The sequence below is a fragment of the Equus przewalskii genome, chromosome 27, assembly GCF_037783145.1.
Source record: "Equus przewalskii isolate Varuska chromosome 27, EquPr2, whole genome shotgun sequence".
NCBI classification, from domain to species: domain Eukaryota; kingdom Metazoa; phylum Chordata; class Mammalia; order Perissodactyla; family Equidae; genus Equus; species Equus przewalskii.
The window spans coordinates 35,271,638-35,293,343 of NC_091857.1; the positions used below are offsets into that span (position 1 = coordinate 35,271,638).

At 43.2% G+C, this 21,706-nt stretch overlaps 2 protein-coding genes across 2 annotated transcripts; one reads left to right on the forward strand and one right to left on the reverse strand.

Annotated features, from left to right (window-relative positions):
* Positions 1-4,756: 4,756 nt before the first annotated feature.
* HMGN1 (high mobility group nucleosome binding domain 1) lies at positions 4,757-11,021 on the reverse strand. Its single transcript, XM_070597491.1, has 6 exons — positions 10,884-11,021; positions 10,524-10,556; positions 10,414-10,443; positions 10,278-10,328; positions 7,171-7,299; positions 4,757-5,622 (listed from the first exon to the last, which is right to left on the reverse strand). The coding sequence occupies exons 1-6, from the start codon at positions 10,896-10,898 to the stop codon at positions 5,575-5,577; spliced, it is 306 nt and encodes a 101-aa protein (XP_070453592.1). The 5' UTR covers positions 10,899-11,021; the 3' UTR covers positions 4,757-5,574.
* LOC139079884 (translation initiation factor IF-2) lies at positions 10,563-12,253 on the forward strand. Its single transcript, XM_070597489.1, has 2 exons — positions 10,563-11,181; positions 11,851-12,253. Exons 1-2 carry the CDS (start codon positions 10,626-10,628, stop codon positions 11,871-11,873), a joined length of 579 nt encoding a protein of 192 aa, XP_070453590.1. The 5' UTR covers positions 10,563-10,625; the 3' UTR covers positions 11,874-12,253.
* Positions 12,254-21,706: the final 9,453 nt, after the last annotated feature.

Below are 21,706 nucleotides of genomic sequence, written 5' to 3' on the forward strand. Positions count from 1 at the left end.
TTTGCTCCTAGTTTTACTGAGTTCTTCCTCCTATTGACCATAGGAATTCTTTCTGCACTTTGGACAGTTAGCCTTTGTTATACATATTGCAAATATTCTCTCTCAATCTAACATTTCTCAGATATTTGTTTAAATAAAACCACGTAAAAGTTAAAAATATTATGAGATCAAATATTGAGACTTTACCTTTCTGGCTTCTGGATTTATTACTTTGCAGAGAAAGAAAAGTCTTCTCCAGTTCATAATTATAAAACGATTTTACACTTTTCTCTGATAGTTTTAGAGTTTTCCTATATTTGGATTTTTATTTTTATTTTTTTAAAGATTGGCATCTGAGCTAACATCTGTTGCCAATCTTCTTTTTTTCCTTCTTCTTCTCCCCAAATCCCCAGTACATTGCTGTATATTCTAGTTGTGGGTCCTTCTAGTTGTGGCATGTGGGGACACTGCCTCAGCATGGCTTGATGAGCGGTGCCATGTCGGCGCCCAGGATCCGAACCCGTGAAACGCTGGGCCGCCGAAGCAGAGCGCTCGAACTTAACCACTCAGCCAGAGGGCGGGCCCCTGAAACTCTTTTTTGAATGGTCTCTTCCTCAGGGATTTGGAGTGCCACCTTTACTGTAAACATATTAAATGTTTCGGCCTATTCTGTTTCATTGATCTTTTTGTCTGTTTCTGCTCCAAAATCACATTGCCTTTATTACTGTAGTTTCATAGGACCTTTTGATATCTGGTAGGGCAAGGTTCTTCTTATTCATATTATCAAAGAATTCTTGGCTAAATACTCAGGTGTCAGCTATTGAAAATATTATACTTTAAAATGTTCAGTAGATTACAGATAATTTTATATTCATCAACAATATCCATGGAGATTAAAACATAAGGCATTGTGCAGAAAACTCTCCTGACCCACCTAACATTAAACCATAACCATTTTTGATTGTATGGCAAAAAAAAAAAAAAAAAAAAAAAAATTCTTGGCTAGTCTCACAATTCTCTCTTTCTGATGATCCTTAGAATCAGCTTTCCAATTCCTAAGGGAAATTCTACTGGGATTCTGATTGGAATTGCATTACATTTTTAGATAGAAAACAGACACCCTTAAACATTGACTCTTAGGAACACGGTGTCCCTCGTCTGTTCAGTTCTTTTATGTCCTCCAGTCAAGTCTTATATTTTTCTTTGTGGAGAAAAATGCTCATTTTTGCTGCTGACCCAGACCATTTTGAGTCCCAGAAGTTCGGAAGAGCAGTGCGCTCCCCTGCCAAGTACGAGGATCTGTTTATCACGATATCTAAGAGCCCACTTTATTCCTCTTAGCTCAATTGAGGTGTTGAACTTAATATTTTGGCTTCAAAGATAAATGAAATAAGGAGAAATGAAGCAAAAAGTGAGAAATCATGCTGCGACAGTTAAGACTGTCTTTAAATACATTTCTTGTGAAAACCCAAACCAGCACTGGTAGGAATTATAATCTAGCACATTTTAATATGCAGCCACATCCTTACCCAGACACATCCAAGCATGCAAGACTTTCAATGTTTCCTCTCTATGAATCATGCGTAACAGATCAGTGTATTCTAAAATTTTCACACATAACTTGAATTTATTACTAGTCTTCGTATGCAGTTTTCAACTTGAATTTTCTACGGGTAACAAAGTGCTTTCAGAAACAAAATTTAATATTAACATAATTTATAGTTATGAATTAAACCTAAGATGCAAAAGTAATCTTTACAGTAAGGATGTCAGGGAGCACCAAAGGACTTAACAAACGCCATGTTCTAGTAAGAGTCCACAGCCAGATCTTAGGAGCGAGAGTTCTCAACTACAACGCTCAACTTAAAGTTGGTGAGATCAAACGTATTTTCCAAGGCTTTCCTCAACAATATATTGCTGTAAAGGGGGAAAATCCACCAGGAATGTAGTTCTCATAAGCTCTGATAGTCACTGAGGAACAGCATCCTTTATAGGGCACCTTGTGCCAGGCACTGCATTGCTCCTCAGACCCTCCAACACAGGCATTATTGTCACTTCAATTAAGCCCCATGCCCTCTCTCTCACCCCTTCCCCTGCGGGGTGACATTCACCTGCAGTAGAAGGCGGTGCGCCGCCGGGAGCAGCAGCTGCTGGCACGCCCTGCTCCCACCTGCAGTGGCACCACGTGGAGAGGATGTCTTGCGCCCCTGTGCTGTTTTCCCTCCTCCCCAGGGCCTTTCAACCATTCATCACATCGTTTCACATTTCCATGTTCTCAGAACATTCAAAACACCCACTTACTCTTTTTAAAGCAACGTGGAATCAGCATCTGCAAGGTAGTATGTTGATTCTAAAGGTGGAAGTAGCCACAGTGTAAAAAAAACCAGCTTCTTGTTAAACTGAATCCGCATCCAACTATAACAAAATGTGTTAAACTTCCAACATAAATTTAGAATTTTTACTATTAATGTAAATATTTGCTTCCTGTGCATTTTGTTCACTTTTAATTTCTTATTTATAGTTATTTGTAAAATATCCATTCTTATTTGCTTCAAAATAATATGGCTGGGCAGGACTGGCAATGGTTTGAGGGCTATCGGGACTGGCTGACCGCAACGTGGGGGTTCAGTGTACTGTCGGGGTTTGGAGTACAGGTAAAATTATCCCGAATAAAAAACAAACAAAACAACTGTAATGGCCAAATTATGGCATAGCCACACGATGAACTATTATTACACAAGTATTAAAACATTTTACAAATAAAGAAAAAATGCAAGCACGTATGAAGAAAATTCACCAACATGTCTAAAATAATTACTTTTAGCTTCTGGGATTAAATGATTTTACTTTATTTTTCAGTTTTTTTCTTAACGTAATCCTAAACTTTCAAGATCTAAAACCAATTTGTTACTGAGTTGCTTCCCATTATCTAAAACTCTTCACCTATTTAAGCCTAAGGTTTTGAAACTTTCGACTGTTTTGCAATTAAGTATTTTTACTGCAAACTCATAGAACACATCTTTAGTATCTGTGTGTAAGGATTAGAAGTAACCTCTATTTTAGTTGTGCAATGCTTGTTTTAATAGGAAAAATGCCTAACAAATTACGTTCACAAAATAAAGCACTGTGCAGTGCTTACAAATGCCACGGAAGTATACTCATTAACACAGACGAAGGCTCTCTGAGAAAGATTACAAAATAGGATGTATAATGACTCCATTTTTGTAAAATCATATAAACACAGAAAAGGATCTGAGGAAAAATGCATCTTTAAATAGTAGTCTAGCAACTGAATAACGGGTTTTTGGCTGGTCTGCATTTTCTGAGTTTTCCCCCGAGTATGAATTGCTCCTGTCCTTAAATCACACACACACTTCTGCTTCACTGGCCCGATCCCCCTAATTCCTGTCCCCACTCCCAAACACTTTTGTACACACTTCCTGCACTCCGCTTCAACAGGATCTTTTCTCCTGGGGCCTCCATGATTATCATGTCTTTGTACTAGGCCCCAGGTTCTGTGCCTTCAGCCCTCTGATTAATCCACATTTGGAAGGTCAAATTCAACCCCTGACAAGCCAAGAGAACACATGGCTCTCGTGAGCTGGTTTTTCTAGTTAACAAACTGCAGATTGGTTTGTCTGCACCACGAGTAGAAAGTGATCTGCCTTGTCCTTTCAGGGTGTCTGCATAGACGTGCAGTCCACATTCTGATCACTCGGTTCTCACTGTTCAGAACTAGTTGTTGAAAGGACAAGAGATTAACTTTTTCTAAGTACTGATCTCAGAAAATATGCCTCAAAGTGGGTTTTTCTTTTTTTAGAGTAATTGTTTTCCTTTGACAGCTGAAGAGAGCATTCTGCTGAGGGTTCATTTTATCACAGAAGGATAAAGCTCAAGGCTAGCATGGAATGGAAGTATTTCCATTCCAATTTTCTCCAGAGAAGCCAATTTCTTTTAAGTATCAATATATAAGTCAAAAAACTCCCTTATACGATTTTTTAGAAAAAATAATACATCTCTTTAAAGGTATTACTAGCAATGAGTTCAGAACAATTGAGAAAACCTGAGTGTAAACATTTATCACCATTCCTAGGGGTGAGAGTGTTGGGCAGCACAAACAAATGGTGCAAGAAGGGTTAGAGGTTAAGACTCGTTAGTTTCCCTCCCATCAGTTTGCTTTTTAAATATCCCTTCTAGCTGCCCCATCACTCTTTGAAATTTTAAGAAAACTATGGGGGCAGGGCCAGTGGCGCAGCGATTAAGTGTGCACCTTTGGCTTCGCGGCCCGGGGTTCCCCGGTTCGGATCCCGGGTGCTGACACGGCACCACTTGGCAAGCCATGCTGTGGCAGGCATCCCACACATAAAGTAGAGGAACATGGGTACGGATGTTAGCTCATGGCCAGTCTTCCTCAGCAGAAATAGGAGGATTGGTGGCAGTTAGCTCAGGGCTAATCTTCCTCAAAAAAAAAAAAAAAAAAAAAACTATGGAAGAACAAATGTGGACTTTTTTTTTTAATAAGACTTTTTCCTCTTTCTCCCAAAGCCCCCCGGTACATAGTTGTGTTTTAGTCATGGGTCCTTCTAGTTGTGGCATGTGGGATGCCTCCTCAGCATGGCCTGATCAGCAGTGCCATGTCTGCATCCAGGATCTGAACTAACCAAACCGAGGGCTGCCAAAGCAGAGCACGCAACTTAATCACTCGGCCCTGGGGCCGGCCCCTGGAAATTCTTTAAATAAAACTTAAGCCAGAACTTAATTCATCTGCTTCAAGAAATTCTTTCATAATTCAGATTTTATTGGTTGTTTTGAGGATCAGTACACAGACATATTAATCTGTACACAATTCTTAACATACGTACCAAAAATCTAAAAAATCATGTAGTTGTGATTCTTTTCTAAATGGTTATTCCAGTGACTTTCCAGCTTACAATTTGGAGGCAAATTTCCCTTAACAGGATATCAAGTCCAAGGATACCAAGTACCAATATCTTCAAATGCTGACACCTGTAACATCATAAGTCCCACTAATTCACAATTTAATATCATATACACTACAAATTTTCAATCTTTCACAGCACATGACGAAATTACTAGGAAAACTGGACTATCACGACCAAAGATGTTATAGAGTGCACAAAATTCTGACAGGGAGAGCCAAGATCAAGGAGTGGTTTTCTTTAGCAAATACTTCTACCAAAAATAACCTGGGAATAGAAGTAATTTAAAATGTTCAAGACATATTAAATGCACGACTGACTCCAAATTGCCATTTAGTATGCTTTGTATTACAGGATATAAAAACTACCCCCATCTATGGAATGTCGAGCTGATGCCTGAGACAATCAAAGCCTCCCATAGTCAATATCCCACTATTTTCTGGTTGTACCAAAAAATAAACAACCAGCAAATGATTTCACCTCTTAAAAAAAAGCATTTACACTTAAAAAATGGGATGAGGCAGGGTTCCCTCCTTCTTAAAAATGTTTCTAGAGCTACTAAAAAACTTGCATTTACAAAATAGTTGATAAAAATATTCCTCTGGATTGTACAAGAAGGGAGACAGGGACCACTGATAAGACATGGTATATGACATTAATCAGACTTGGCTTCTTTCTCTCCTGCTTCATCAGAGGCTGCACTCTGCAAAGCAAAGAAAAAATAAGGATCAAACATTTGATTTCTCTGTTATTGCTATGATCTTTGAGATCTTCAGCATTTAACAACCTAAGCTTTACTTTATATATATAACTGCTAGGTATTAAGAAGTTGATCCTCATTATTTGTAGATTCTGCACTTGTAAATTGACCTACTCACTAAAATTTTTAACCCCAAATTAATAGCCATGGCACTTTCCAAGGTATGGTGCAGACAGAGCAGCAAAAACTGAGTCGCCCAACATGCACATTCCCAGCTGAGGCTGCTCTGCCTTCCTGTTTCAGCTCTAACACTGTCAACAAGCGCCCTCTCTGCAGCCTGTTTACTACTACACACTTCACATTTGTTTGTTCATGATGCTGACGAGACAAGTGTAGTGTTGTCTAGCACTGCTAAGTGCAAGGTTGTGATGTGCCTTACAGAGAAAACACGTATGTCGGATAGCTTCACTCGGGCATCGGACATGAGTTATCGTGCTGTTTCTGTTGGCCCCGAGTTCAACGCTCATCATCATCATCATCAACAGGAACACACATAAATAACGTAATGTATTGATCTGCTGATGGAAATCTGATTAGTGATGTAGGAATCTAACCCTGTATTTCTCCTAGATGCAACCGTTCAGGCAACCTTAGAGAACATAACCATCATGAATACCAACAATCAACTATAGTTTGATAACACGTATTAGAAAGTCAAATTCTTCCCTTATAACTGGATTAGTAACGTCATCCTAGTTATCACATACTATATGATGTGTGGTTAGAATTAGGAATTAAAAGAAAATTGCAATCTTCACAATTTAGGAATAAGTAGTTGATTATACCTTAAAATTTGATGTGTAAATATAGAAATTTTAAAATTAATACCCTCAATTATTTGTTCTAGTTTAGCCAATATAATGTAAAAAGAGACTTAGCTTAAGAAAAGTTGTTTATCAAAATGTTGCAGCTCATTTTTTAAGAAAAACTCTTTTCCGCATAGTTTAAAAAGACAAAGATTAATGACACCAGTCTTTTTGCTTGATCTAAATTACTACTTAGTCCTAGACAACCAACTACTTCTAGGAAAAATAAACCTTCACTAGAAATGAAAGTGGGACAAATGTGCCAAATGAATGGAATGGATTAAAAAAATATATTAAAGCCAATATTCAGAACATAAAAACAAGACGAGAACATTTGTTTAAACAAAGTCCCAAGGTCATGTGAAAGAAAAAACTTATACCATTTAGTAAATTACACCTTTTAAAAACTCACACCAGGATTACATTAATGAATCCTGTGTATGACATAGACAGTGGATCTGTTACTGCCAAAATTCGAAATATATTAAAATTTCTTGTTCACTTGCTTAAAAAAGGACTATTTACATACATATTTTCAAATATGATCTAATTCGTAAAATAATGTCTATTCACTGAGGATTACTATACAAAACTGTTCAATATTATAAACACTGTCTTATCTGCTACATTAAAGGCATACAATTTATCTCCTGTCCATTCAGCATCAGCCACACACACTGCTGACCTCCTCGTTTTTAGTCTCTCCGTTTTCTGCAGGTAAGTCTTCTTTAGTCTCTTGGTTAGCCACTTCGGCTTGTTTTCCCTTTGCTCCCCTTTTCCCTTTTGTTTGCACTTTTTTGTCTGAAGATTTATCCTATGATAGAGTAAAAGCATATTTTAAATAAAACCTTCACACTTGCCAACATTTTCTGACTTGCTATAGAGACAGCATCCACAACAGTTGCGATGTTAATACTATGTCACACGTCAGCCTGAGTTATGTGACACACCTGTACACGAGACACCTTAAAGTCCACCCCAGGAATCAGGACAACAAAGTACGCTCAGGAGCACTGGGACAGTCGGTGCCTGTCAAGCCTCATTAGCCGTGTGAGGGTTAAGCCTAAAGCCTGCGCCATACCACCTCTCCATCACCCACTCTTCTCCCACGTTCCACAAGACGGAACAAGCGAGGTGAAGAACAGCTGGAGTAATCTCTTCCCACCATAACCCCACCCACCCCCAAACTTCTTTTAAGCTCGACAATAATCCAACTGTCAAATAACCACTGTCCTGACGAGACGTTTCCCCTCACAGTAAGACCATTCACCTGGACAAAGCACCATGCTGTATGGTCAGCTTGACTATTCTGCTACAGTTAATCCCTTGATATCATCTAATGAGTAGCTAAAAGGATCAATTTTGAGTTTATCGTTTTCATTTAGGTGTTTGAAGAATCTGAAAAGCACAGGTATTAGTATGACGATAAAAGAGGTTCAAAACTTAAGCCACTTTAAAGCAATATAGAACAGTATTTTCGGATACCATCCATCAATGGAGAAGCAGAAGCTTGACAAATATTCACGTGTATATCCTGTAAATAAAGAATGTAGCAACAGCTAAATTACGTTGGATTGCCACCGAGTTGTAAAAAAGACCCCTGTAGGTACTGAGCAATACTTGAGTTACATGGCAACAAAGACACACAGGTAGATTTGAGACTTCAATGCTAAGAGGGGTAAAATCAGCGCAATGTACTCTGTACCGCTGGTGGCATTCCACCTAGAAGGACCACGTGACAACTACTATTCAATGTCTTTAACATACTAAGTTATGTGAAATAAACATATTTGGGACAACACTGCTACATATATTGCTACCATAAAGTGTCACAAGCGCTTCTGTACTTAAAAACTTCGTCATCTGATTTCTTCAGCTTTCTAATTTTCTAAGTACTATCACAGTAACAAAAAAATGTAAAACTTTAAAAGTGAAAACAGAATACGCAATAACAACCTGGACGGAACAAATACCACTTTTAACTATTAATAGCTGGAAAGCTGGATGAAACAAATCACCCTGTTTTCCTAAACATAGTTCAATCTTCAAAATATTTACTTCTAATGATATTATTATACAAGTCAGAAGCACACACTGGGATATACATGCTTTGAAAACAGTGACTATTCTGTAACATTATAATCAATACTTCCAACGCTTTACCTTCTGTTTAAGGCTTTAAAATGGATCAATTACGAAGAGAAAAGTGTTAGACAAACTAAAGGGGAAAAAAGCCCCCCCATCCCCCCCTCATCATTTTTCCTTTGGGAAAACGGAACTGACAGGTTTGCTCCTCAAGGAACACTGACATTCTGAAGACTTACCTGCTGGCCTCTCACTGAGAGGAAGAAAAATCCTGATCACATCTGACGTCCCAAACCCAACTGGAGCTAAAATTTGAACTGTTTTCATTAAAAAAAAAAAACTTTAAGGCAGATCAAAACAAAGACAGAGGTAAACAGCAAAAGGAAGAAAAACAAGAGGGAAACAGGCATGGTATTTCAGCTAACTGGTCTATAAAAAAAGCAAAAATAAAAGATGGATAATAGTACACTGCTCACGCCAACATTTTGCAACAAGAGCAGCTATTTTTTTGGCCCTCAAAAACAGTGTGTGAAGTACTTTGTAGGCAGAGAATTACTCGATTATCTTCTCATATGAGAAATTCTAAGCAACGTACTAGGCTGATTCCTCCTTGAACACTTAAAAAAAAAAAAGACCACACAACAACTTTCTATTAAAGAGAAATTAAGATTTTTACACTCAGCTCTGTACAATGTTTAAAAAAATAAATGGAGAACAAAACCCAGCTTCGATCATGCAGCGCTAAGCTTCCTCCACGCTTTTCAGGAAAGAGATGCTGGTGTTAAAAGATTTTTGGGGGGAGGAGACCTCAAACAGCAAATTCTTACTTAAGCTTTGAGGTAACAGAAATTAACCACACCATGAATTTTCCCCGAAGAACACGAACAGCGCCACATTCACAGAGGGCAGGTTCAACACTAACCCCCGCAAAAAGTTACAAACGATTTATAACTATTTTGCTTTTCCAACTTAAGTTTTCAACCGACAGACACCCAAGCACTCCCTCCCAGAGACCTGCAACGTGAACGATGCAACCAGGAATCTATTCCACAGCAACGCTGCCACCACGCTACTTATGATAAACCAAAATCTGCTAGCACAAGAGGGTTTAGTGAACTCCGGTACACACAATTGCACACAACACGCTTTCAGAACGCCGGTACTTAGGATCTGAGAGCACACCTCTGGATCCACCCGCGCACATAAGATATCACTCCCTACCTTGGCTTGCGGACTTTGCACCCCACACTTTCACGTACCCCTTTCCTCCTGGGCTCAGTCCTAACTTTGCTGTTACCTTGAAAGGAGGAAACGCACGCACGGAGCGGACCAGCCCTAACCACCACGTACCCAACACAAAGAATGGATCTCCTTCGGAAGCTCGCATTAGTAGTATTGCTAGACGTCTTAAGTCTCCTAAATCCTGCAGCAGCATCACCGGCTGACATTAGATTCCCGTAAGCCAGCATGACTGCATCCATTACCTCTTACCCAGAACAGAAACTGTTCACTCAAGTTATTAAAATAGAAATTCTAAATATGTAAGTAAGAGAAAACCTCGACTTTCCAAGACTACGGTATGACACCTAACTTGATTATTTCGAGACACTCAAAGTCCGGATCTCGGTCGCCGGCCGTGGCTCTTTATCAGGAAAGCCCCGCAGCATGGAGGCCACCTCGGTTCCCACGGGCAAGTTGGAAACCTACCTTTCCCGCCACCTTTTTGGGCTTCGTTTCCACTTTTGCAGGCGCGGGTTTCTGCAAGGCAAGGAGGTGGCACTGAGTCTCCTTCCCCGGGAAGGATCCCGCGGGAAGGACACGGGGACGGGGCGGGTTTACTTACAGCCGACAACCTCGCCGATCTCCGCTTGGGCTTGGGGAGAGAAAAGGACAGTGAGCGAACAAGCGCGGCGCTCAGCGCGGACCCCCCCCGGGGCGCGGGCGGGCTCTTACCTCCTCCTTCGCCGCGCCCTCGGCGGAGCTGACCTGCGGGGGGAAGCACACGGCCGAGTGGGCGCAGCCCGCACACCCTGCGCCCGCCCGCCCGCGAGAACAATGCCCGGCCGCGTGACGTCAGCGGCTTCCCGCCGCCGCCGCCGCGTTCGAATCTCCCACCCGGCTCCTCCGGCCGCCGAACGTTCCAGAACACAGCGCTCCGGCCGCTGTGCGTGCGGCCCCGCCAGCCCGCCCGCCGTAGGTCCCGGGGCGCCTCCCGGGCCCAGAGTCACCGTGGACGCGGCGGGGGCCTGGGGCGCCGCGGCAGGCCGGGGCGGCGAAGGGGGTGGGACGTTGCGGGCCCCGGCCGCCGCTCACCTTCCTCTTGGGCATCGTGGCGGCGGGCCGGGCGCGTGCCGGGTGCCTGCGGGCCGCCGCGCGCCGAGAGCCTTCGCGAAGCTGGGCTGCCTGGCCGCTGCCGCTCCTCCCGCCGCCCGATCTGCTGGGACCCGCGGCGGGGGCGGTGGGAGAACCGGATGGAACCGGATTGGGAGCCCGCCCCCTCCTCCCCCCGCGTCCCCCGGCCGCCGGCTCCCCCTCCTCGCCGGCCGGGCCGCCCCCCGCCCCCGCCCATTGGCTGAGGGGTCCACCCCGCCGCGGCCCTCGCCCGGAATAGGTGAGAAGGGCCGTCACTCGACCACTACGCCCCGCCCCCGCCCTCGGCGCCCCCACCCCCTCCCGCTGTCTCGCGGGGCCCCCGACCCAGGCGAGGGGGGCGGGGCCCCAGAGGCCGCTCTCGCCTCACGGTAGTTTGTTTGAAGCCGAGCCGCAAAGTGCGGTCTGCGCGCTGATTGGCGGAGGCCTGCCACGTGATCTCACCCACAACCCTCCTGGATAGCTGGGCTCCCGCCAGCACCCTGAAACCCGAAAGCATCGAATCCCTCCCCTCTAGGGTGAATTGGAATGGGGCATTTATAGTCTCGTAGACTGGGAAGGGACGGACAATGGATTTAAGCACAAGCCAATTTCTCCCACTGCAGTGGGCAAGAAAGGCTATCTAGGGATCCCAATTCCGCAGGCCTGCGGGAAGCGGCCCTAGTGCGCAGGCGCCAGAGGGGAGGTCGTGGGAAGGAAAGCCGGCGCCGGCGCCGGCGCCACTGCGCAGGCGCGGGTCTTTGCGACGCCCCCGGGTTGGGGGTTGGCGGGCGGCCGGGCTCGTCTGCTGGCTTGCTTGGGGTCATCTGTTTGTGTAGCTTTCTTTAGGTCGTCGGTTCTGTGAGGGGTCTCAGGAGTGGTGCATTCCTAAGTGCTGGCCCCCATCGTCCCCTCTCGTGTCCTCTCGCAGACCCCGTGCTGGCCGACCCCTGATGCGCAGAAGTGAAGCGGGAAGCACGCCCACCCAGCTCCAGCCTGTTGTTAACCACGTGCTCACCTGAGCACCTTTTTAAAGTAGCAAAAGACTCGGCGGCCGGGGGTTCTGAGCTGGGAACCCCGAAACCTGTGAGATCGCAAGTTACCCTGTTTCTTTAATGAAGAAGAAAATTAGATTTAAAAGGCCGAATTGAGTTGGGTTGCTACAGAAAACGTGTTTCATCGGAAAATTGCCAGCTGGACTTCTTGGGGAGGAAGAAATGCTGGAGTACTTTTTGAGTCCAAAAGATTGGAAACAGACCAAACGTCCATCATTTGAGAGGCCCAGATAAACTATGGTACCTCTACATAGTGGCATACTGAGCTCCTGCAAAAAAGAATGAGGCAGCTGTTTACGTAGAAGTGAGTTTTGAAAACCACTAGTCAGATTATGTAACTTGATCAATAGCTCAAGTGCCTTACCTTCTCGCTGAAGGAGGTGGGAAATCCTTAGAGTGGATTATAAGACCTTCTGCATTCGGCCCACTTCAGTGATTTTACCACTGCTTACCCTGTCTCACCTTCCCTGCCTCAGGGCCTTGTCACCTGCTGTTCCACCAGTGCGGCTCTCTCCGTCACCTCCTTCAGGTCTTTGTGCAAATGTCACCTTCTCCATGAGGCCTTTCCTGACTTTCTATTTAAAATTGCAACACCCCCATCTTCGTTCTCTACCTTGTTTTCCCCATAACGTCCATTGAGCATAAAATTATACGTTTGTTGTATATCTCAGGAAGAATACACAAGAAGGTGGTACAAGTGTTTGCCTCCGGGGAGTACGATAGGGGAAAGTTGGGTAAGATTAAAATTTATCTTTTTCTCTCATCTGCATTTAAAAAAAATTAACATCAGAAGAGTGCCCAAGTTTGTGGCACAAACATATACAGAGTGCCTGCCCTGTGCCAGGCATTATGATAGTCTCTGGGGTAGAGAGACTGCAGACAGGGCACGTATCCCAAAGCCTGGGGGTGGTAGGTTAGTGAGAAGAGCAAGTCCGCAATTTGGCGTGGTGAGGGAAAGAGGAAGCCACAGGCAGGGGGCAGCACATTCCAAGGCCTGCAGACTTAGAATGTTTCTGCCCTCCAGGGCCTTCAAAGGGGCAGGGACGGAGAAGGGACAGTGAAGATTATAGAAAAGAGGCAGGAAAGATTGGAAGGGCAGCCTGCAGAAGGCCTTTGATGCCAGGCGAAGGAGTTTGGCCATTTTCCAAGGATTGGGAGCCGTTGCAAAGTCTTAATCAAGGGAATGGCTGTTGAGAGCTGAACTCACCTCAACCAGATCCTTCTCCCGTAAGAAATGAAGATGCACTAGGCCAGAGGTGACAAACTGGTGGGGTACGGATTTGTTTTTTTAAGCTGCCAACACAAGCATGTGGAGCAACTGGAACTCAGTAGGAAAACTTGCAGCATCTTTTAACAGACACTTAGTCTATGACTCAGTGATTCCACTCCTAGAAATATACCCAACAGAAATGCTTACATCTGTTCACCAGAACACATGAAGTAGAATATTTATAGCTGAACTATTTTTATAGGCCCAAACTGGGAGCAACTTTAAATGAATCTCACTAGCACAGTGTCGAGAGAAAGACGCCAAACCCTGAGGGATACATACTGTGTGCTTCCATTCATATGATGTACAAAGTCAGGCAAAACGAATCTAGTCTGTTGGAAGTCAAGACAGTGGTTCCTGATTGGGGGTGGGGAGCTAGTGACTGGGAGAGTGCACTGAGGACTTAGGGAGCTTGTCATGTTCTGTTTCTTGATCGGGATGTTGACTGCACTGTTGTATTCACTTTGTGAATATTAATTGAGCTCTGCATTTACACATATATTTCTGGATACATCAATAACACTTTAAAGTTTTTTTTTTTTTTTGCCAACAGGTCAAAATCAGAGGATTTCACATCCAAATTCAGCTCTTCAACTTCCAGCCGCCTTTGTGCACACATTCCACAGGCAGCACTTGACCTTGTCACTTGTAAGGAGGCATCCTTTCTCCAGTTTGCCAGGGTCCCAGCCCTGCTGATTCGTCTCACCTGTATTTCCTGCCTGGCCTCTAAAGGCATTTCAGCTTGTGATGCTGTGTGTAAGCGTGGGTAATTATAGACACCACCTTTTATATTTCTGTTTATTTTTCGAAAAAAATATTTATGTGGTTTGAAATTCCCAAGGTACAAAATAATTTCGAGAGATGTCTCTGTTCCACTTCTGTCGCCCCAGATATCTAGTTCTCCCAAGAAGAAACCAATGCTGCTGCTGCTTCTGTATCCTTCTAGAGATTTTTTAGGCATATGCAAACAAATGTGTATATATATATATATATATTCTTTCTTTCCCTTATATTTTTCTTGCCATTTGGCACTTTGCATTTTTCACTTAATAATGGGAATTATCTCCTACTAGTGCTTTTAAGATTCCTTCTTTTTATTGTTGCATCATATTCCACTGTCTAGATGTACCAAATATTTTTAAACCAATTCCCTATCGATTAGACATTCAAGTTGTATCCAGTCTTTTGCTCCTACAAAGGATGCTTCAGGGGCTGGCCCGGTGGCACAGCGGTTAAGTGTGCACGTTCCGCTTCTCGGCAGCCCGGGGTTTCCCGGTTCAGATCCCAGGTGCGGACATGGCACCGCTTGGCAAAAGCCATGCTGTAGTAGGCGTCCCATGTATAAAGTAGAGGAAGATGGGCATGGATGTTAGCTCAGGGCCAGTCTTCCTCAGCAAAAAGAGGAGGATTGGTGGCAGTTAGCTCAGGGCTAATCTTCCTCAAAACAAAAAACAAAGGATGCTGCAGTGATTAACCATGTACATATATGTGATTTGGCACACTGTTTCAAACAGCAGAATGTTCTTGCAGACCCCAATGTTGACTTATTTTTAATATAAAGTTCACGCAAAACTTTGAAACTTAAAATGACATTAAAACATTTGATGCTTAGGGCTTTTAAACAATTATAAAGCCAAAATTAATTTTTCCATCCAAAAATCCTTGCAAAACTAATAAAATTCAAATCAACAGCATTAATATGAAAAATGAGTTTTGCTGAGAGCAAATTCCTGCATGCATATGGTAAAGATTCATATGATCTAAGTGGAGATTGTTCTGGCGCTTTCTCCATCTGCACAATTGACAAGCCATTCACTCAGCCCTTTGTAGTGTGATTTGGTTGTCACGTGATACAGATATTTATGAATTAAAGTTATCTCTGTGCGTTTCCTGTAAAACTTTGGAAAGCTGGTCCTGTTTGGTGCTAAACCTAAACACACACCCAGCACAGGCCCTGAAAATAGGCAGTGCTCGCTCAAAAGTGAGACTGTCAGATGATCACGTGAAAACATAAAATTTAAAACAGTCCCCAAAGAAACCCCAGGGCCTTTGTATACATCCACGCGCGTAGCCTCATCACCACTCCACCCTGAGGTCCACATGCCCCACTTTGGAAAATCCTGCATTGATTCAGGCCGCTTGACTGGTGAGGAGGCGATGGCAGGAACTGGAGAGAGGAGAATCCGGAGCCTCATCTAGGGCAGAACTGGTGGGGAGAGACAGGGTTCAGAGGGAAATCGAGGAGGTGCAATCAATAATTCCAGGCAGCAGTTGGCCGACCCCATGCCAGGCGCTGTCCTATGTGCTGGGGATATAGCGGTGCACACAAGAGTCAAGCTGCCTGTCCTCAGTGGGGCTTTCGTTCTCGTGGGAGAACAACAAAGAAACAAATGAGATACTGTCACATAGTGACCGTGCCTTGGAGGAAGAAAAAGTGTCACAATGTAGAGTGTGGGGAAGGCAAACTGACGGGGCTGCTGTAGACGGGACGGTCAGGGAGGGCCTCTGGGGAGACGTGAAGGGCGAGATGATCTGGGCCTTTGGGGTATCTGAGGGAGGGACCTTCTGCACAGAGGAAACAGTACAAGGGTCCTGAGAGGATCACCTCGGTGCCTTGAAGGAGGGAAATGTGTTGTGGTTAGAAAAGAAAGCAGTGGCCAGGACGTGCAGGGCAGCGAGGAAGCAGTGAAGGGCGGTAGCGGGGACTGATGTCAGTGATCTGGACTCCAAGTAGAGGCCAGGCTGAGAGGTCAGGATGTGAAGTCAGGTTGTTGGGAAGAAGCATAGGAGACCAGAATGGGACATTCTGAAGTTGTCTAGGCAACAGATGGCTAGGATGTTGCCTCTGGGGGTGGAGACCTGTGGAGGGGGAGTTTGAGATATATTTTGGTGAGGGGAACTGACAGGACACTTCGGTGGGTCCAGTGCGAGGGAGAGGAGAGAGACTTTTGGCTATTAGTGACAGAAACCCAAATTAGCGTAAAAAATGAGAAAATGGATTATCTCCCACTCTAGAATGTTCTCGACTGGGGGATTCAGCAGCTTAATGTGTTCACACAGTCCCAGGTTCTTTTCTCCCTTTTGTTGTGCCTCTTTCCAAGTCGACTTCATCCTCAGTTTGGAAGTGAAATTCTAGGTGTCGCATCCGGTTTATAGCATCCAGGGAAAGAACGTCTCTTCTCCCAGAATCCTTCAGCCGGTTGGCTTTCCTCATTGACTAGAATCGGGTCACATACAAGGGGAATGGACCACTTAGACCAAATCAAGCCCACCCATGGAGTTGGGGGTAGGGACAGGAGTGGAGGGAGTAGATGCCTAAACAACATAAGGGCTCTGTCAGGAAGGTCAAGAGGGGAATTGATGTGGGCTGATAATCATCTGTGTCCACTAGGCTGTGTGGATGGCGAGCCAGGGATACAGGGGGCTTGAGAGGATGTAAATGGGTTTTCTGTTGACATAGTGAGTTTGAAATGCTTAGGGAACATCCAGTATCCAGCAGGCAGTTGGATCTACAGGCCTGGAGCTTTAGGGAAGGATGTAGGTGAAAGAAGACATGTGCAGGTAAGGGCTGAAATGACAGGCAAGTGGATAGGTCAAATAGGGATTGTAAAGTGCCTACTACATTGAAAACTAAGGATGTCACCCATTGTCCTGATGGAGCAGTTTCAGTGAGTGGTAGAGTGGAAACCAGACGGAAGTTATGGAGTTGAAAGGAGGGGAAGACATGGAAACAGTGCCAGACCCTGCTGTGCTGGGCTGTACCTGACTGCATCTCAAGAAGCCCAGTTTCTGGGCCAATTTGTTCATGGGTGAAGATGGAAGATAAACTAGGGTAGGTGTGTGACAGGCCTGTGAGCAAGAGGAGGTGTGAGGGGAGGTAATGTCAGAACACTTGAATGCCTACTGTTCACCACCTTGTTGCACATCCAGGCTGCTGCAGAAGGATGAGACACAAGGGACACAGAGGAGAGCAAAAATACAGGCTCTGATACAGGAGTTCTCCATGGTCACGACGATGAGTGAGTTGGCCAGAAACACCAGAACACAAAGAGGGAGCCAAAAGACCACCAAAAGACATAGAACTCGGCAGGCAGGGTATGTTTCTAGCCTTTATGGATACATGACTTTATAACTGTTATTGGATAAGATTGTTGGAGTTATTATTTTTGCAAGCTTTCCCTTCCAGCAGTCCATAGCACTGATTGTCATTTCAGAAAGAATTCTAAGCCAGTTAGAAATTGGTCACATTATTCATTCCTGTTCTCGAGTGAAGCCTGGCTTTCCAAATATGGAAAGGAAGTGTCTTAGTCTGTTCAGGGCTGCTGTAACAAAAATGTCATAGACTGGGTAGCTTATAAACAACAGAAATCTATTTCTCACAGTTGTGGAGTGTGGGAAGTCCAAGATCAAGGTGCTGGCAGATTCGGTGTCTGGTGAGAGCCCACTTCCTAGGTCACAGAAGGCTGTCTTTTCACTGTGTCCTCAGGTGGATGAAAGAGGAAGGCAGCTCCCTGGGGTCTCTTTTATAAGGAAGGGTACTAATCACCTCCCACAGACCGACCCCACCTCCGAATACCATCACATTGGGAGTTAGGTTTCAACTTTTGAATTTTGGGGGAACACAGACATTCAGTCTACAGCAGGAACACTCTCTGCGTCTCTTCCAGCTCACTCAGCTTCTGTGGCTTCAGAAGAGAATCAGCCCCTCGAACGGACAGCCCCTTCATAATATTCCAGACTTGAGCAAAAACAATCTACTGCAGTGTTAAGCGCACTTTTTGTACCCGATTCTTGAAATCACCTGAGAGGGTTCAGGGTTTCCCTGGCTTGTGTAGAAGCAGAGGCAATGGTATAGATGTGTTCAGCTGACACGGTTTGAGGGATGCCCCATTCATAAATCTACAGGAGGAAGCTGTCTCAAGTCTGGTTGGATGTTGCCCCACCTCTGTGGTTAGGAGTGTTGGCCAGAACAACAAAAGCATAAAAAAAATGTTCTCCTAATGCTACTTTTCTATTTTTCAAAAAAATAAATAAAAAAGCTTTCTCGCTGAATCCTTTCTTAATAGCATTGTAATTGATGAAGAGTTCACTTTGGTGTAATTTTCATTAAGGTAAAAAATAAGGAGAGGGAACATAACGTGACATTTCATTATAGTTAAATGATTATAAAATGTTATTTCCATCTGAATGACTTCTCATTTTCCTTTCCATTCAGAGAAACCAGAGACAGCATAATTAGCAAAAATAGATGAGTCTTACATACTTTTTCCTGCTGAGAGAGCTTAAGTGCAATCTGGTTTTATTTTGTGACTTATGGTCTTGATTGTCCCATGGTTTTTCTGTCATCTTCCTTTTGCTAGTATTGATCACATGTGCACACTGTAAAATGCTCTTTGCTCCTTTCGGTGGTGCCAGGCTATGTAGTCAGCTCGGCCTACCACTTGTTTGTGAAATACCATAAATTTAGGTTTGATCTAAAGAAATCTTTCTCGTCATCAAAATGTACCTGTCCTGTTGGCTGGGCCAGCAGAGTTATTCTTGCCATTAATAACGCTAAGTGGGATGAGTGGTCTCAGACTTGTAGATTAGTTTATTTTACTTGTGTGCTTGTCTTGTATACCCTCATAGTCTTGGTGAAACTCAGCGTGGAAAATTCCAGCTCGCTCATCTGAGCCAATCTAAAGGGAAAGGAGAATTGCCTCTTCCAGTGCAACAATAGTGAGTTCCTGGTTGGGGGGAAGCCAGGGGAATCAGTAGGTTGCATTTTTCTCTTGGAAATTTCTAACACCCATTAATAAATCTGGTGTATTTTTCCCTGTGCGTGAGAAGAAAAAAGTGAAGTATATGAAATCCTTTGTTAATCCCCGAGTACTCAACCCCCGCATTAGATCAAACTCCTCTGTATTTAATAGCATCCTGTACAGCATTTTTGAAAAAAGTTTTAAACGGTGCACATACCATCATTATTTCATGCATAATCCTCTTTTATTTTCTATTATTTACTAACAATCTAATGAGCATCCATTAACCCATCATGCACTGTTGGAACAAGGTCATAGACAGTTACCTAGATACACCTATGTGTCCCCTCTAAACGCTTTGCATGATGGCATTTATTTACTGTACTTAGAGTCATTTGTTTTTTTGTTTTGTTTTTTTTTTAAGATTTTATTTTTTCCTTTTTCTCCCCAAAGCCCCCCGGTACATAGTTGTATATTCTTTGTTGTGGGTCCTTCTAGTTGTGGCACGTGGGACGCTGCCTCAGTGTGGTTTGATGAGCAGTGCCATGTCTGTGCCCAGGATTCGAACCAACGAAACACCGGGCCGCCTGCAGTGGAGCGCGCGAACTTAACCGCTTGCCACGGGGCCAGCCCCTATAGTCATTTGTTTAGTTAAGCACCAGGAGAACAAGGACTGGGTACGTTTGGTTCACCATGGCATTACACCCTGCTGATGGTAAAGTGCCTGACACTGAAGGTTTAAAAAATGCCTTAAAAAATTTTATTCTTAAATTTTTAATTGTAGTAAAAAACCATTGCATAAAACTCACCTGCTGTAAGTGTAAAATTCAATGGTTCTTAGTAATCTACAGAGTTTTACAATCATCACCACAATCCAGTTTTAGAACACACAAATCTTCTGGGAAAGATTCCTCCTGTCCATTTCAGCCAGTCTTGGTCACACCCTCAGCCTCAGGCAATCACCGATCTGTTTTCTGTTACTGCAGTTTAAAATCTTCTGATCCTTAAAAAAAAAATGCTTTAAAGAGAATGAAAAGACAAGCAAGCCACAGACTGGGAGAAAATATTTACAAAGCATATACCAGATAAAGGACTTGTATCCAGAATGAAATCAAAACTCTATACTAAGAAAATAAACAACTCAGTAAAAAAGGAGGCAAAAGATTTGAATAGATGCTTCATCAAGGAAGAGTTAAGAATGACAAGTAAGTACATGAAAACCTGCTCAATGTGAGTCATTAGGGAAATGAAAATATAGAAGAAAACTATAATGAGATACCACTACACACCTATTAGAATCACTAAAAGTTAAAAGACTGACCATACCAACTATCGGCGAGGATGTGGAGGAACTGGACATATATACAACTGGTAGGAATGTAAAATGGTACAACCACCTTGGAAAATAGTTTAGCAGTTTCTTTCTTTCTTTTTTTTTTTTTTTTGAGGAAGATTGGCCCTGAGCTAACATCCATGCCCATCTTCCTCTACTTTATATGTGGGACGCCTACCACAGCATGGCTTGACAAGTGGTGCCATGTCCGCACCCAGGATCCAAACCGGTGAACCCCAGGCCGCTGAAGTGGAACGTGTGAACTTAACTGCTGTGCCACTGGGCTGGCCCCGTAGCAGTTTCTTAAAAGCCTTTTTTTAAGGTAGGGGAACTGTATCTTCAAAAATGTCAATGTAATAAAAGACAAAGGCAATGGAAATGTTCCACATTAAGGAGGCTAAAGAGACATCAATTAAATGCAATACCTGACCCTGGACTGGATCTTGTACCAGAGGGGGAAAATCTTACAAAGGACATTATTTGGTCAGCTGACAAAATTGGAACACAAATGGCAGATTAGATGAGTGTATTGCATCAATGTTAACTTTACTGAAGTTAATAAATGCACTGTGATTATATAAGAGAATACTCTTAGTGTTATACTGAGAGAGAGAGAACATGATAAAGCAAATAGGATAAAATGTTAAAGTTGGTGAATCTAAGTAAAGGGTGTTGGGTGTTCTTGACACCATTTTTATTTTTTGCAACATTTCTATAGGTTTGAAATTATTTAAAAAATAAAAACTAATGAAAGGTTTATTTAGAAATAAATTTCTGGACATAGTACAAAGTCTGTGAAAATTTGAGATTCAAATGAAGTCTACTGCACTAATAACAATAAGAAGATTAATTTTTAACTTACTGAATTTTGCATATTCAGATGGGCTTAGCATAACAAAGATACTAAAATAAAAACACTTTAAAGGTTATTTGGTTCTAGCAATATATATATATATTTTCTTTTCGAGGAAGATTAGTGCTGAGCTAACTGCTGCCAATTCTCCTCTTATCGCTGAGGAAGACTGGCCCTGAGCTAACATCCATGCCCATCTTCCTCTACTTTATATGTGGGATCACTACCACAGTGTGGCGTGCCAAGTGGTGCCATGTCTGCACCCAGGATCCAAACCAGCGAACCCCGGGCCACCGAAGTGGAATGTGTGCACTTAACTACTGCGCCACCAGGCTGGCACCAATATACACATTTTTAATTGAGGTGAAATTCACGTAACATGCAATTAACCATTTTAAAGTGTATAATTTGATTGCATTTAGTATATTCAAAATGTTGTGTGACCACCATCTAGCAATATTAACAGTGTTGCCTTTAAGGATAATTTAACATTTGCATTTGAAAATTTTGCATAAATGCTTTTTTTAAACATGAT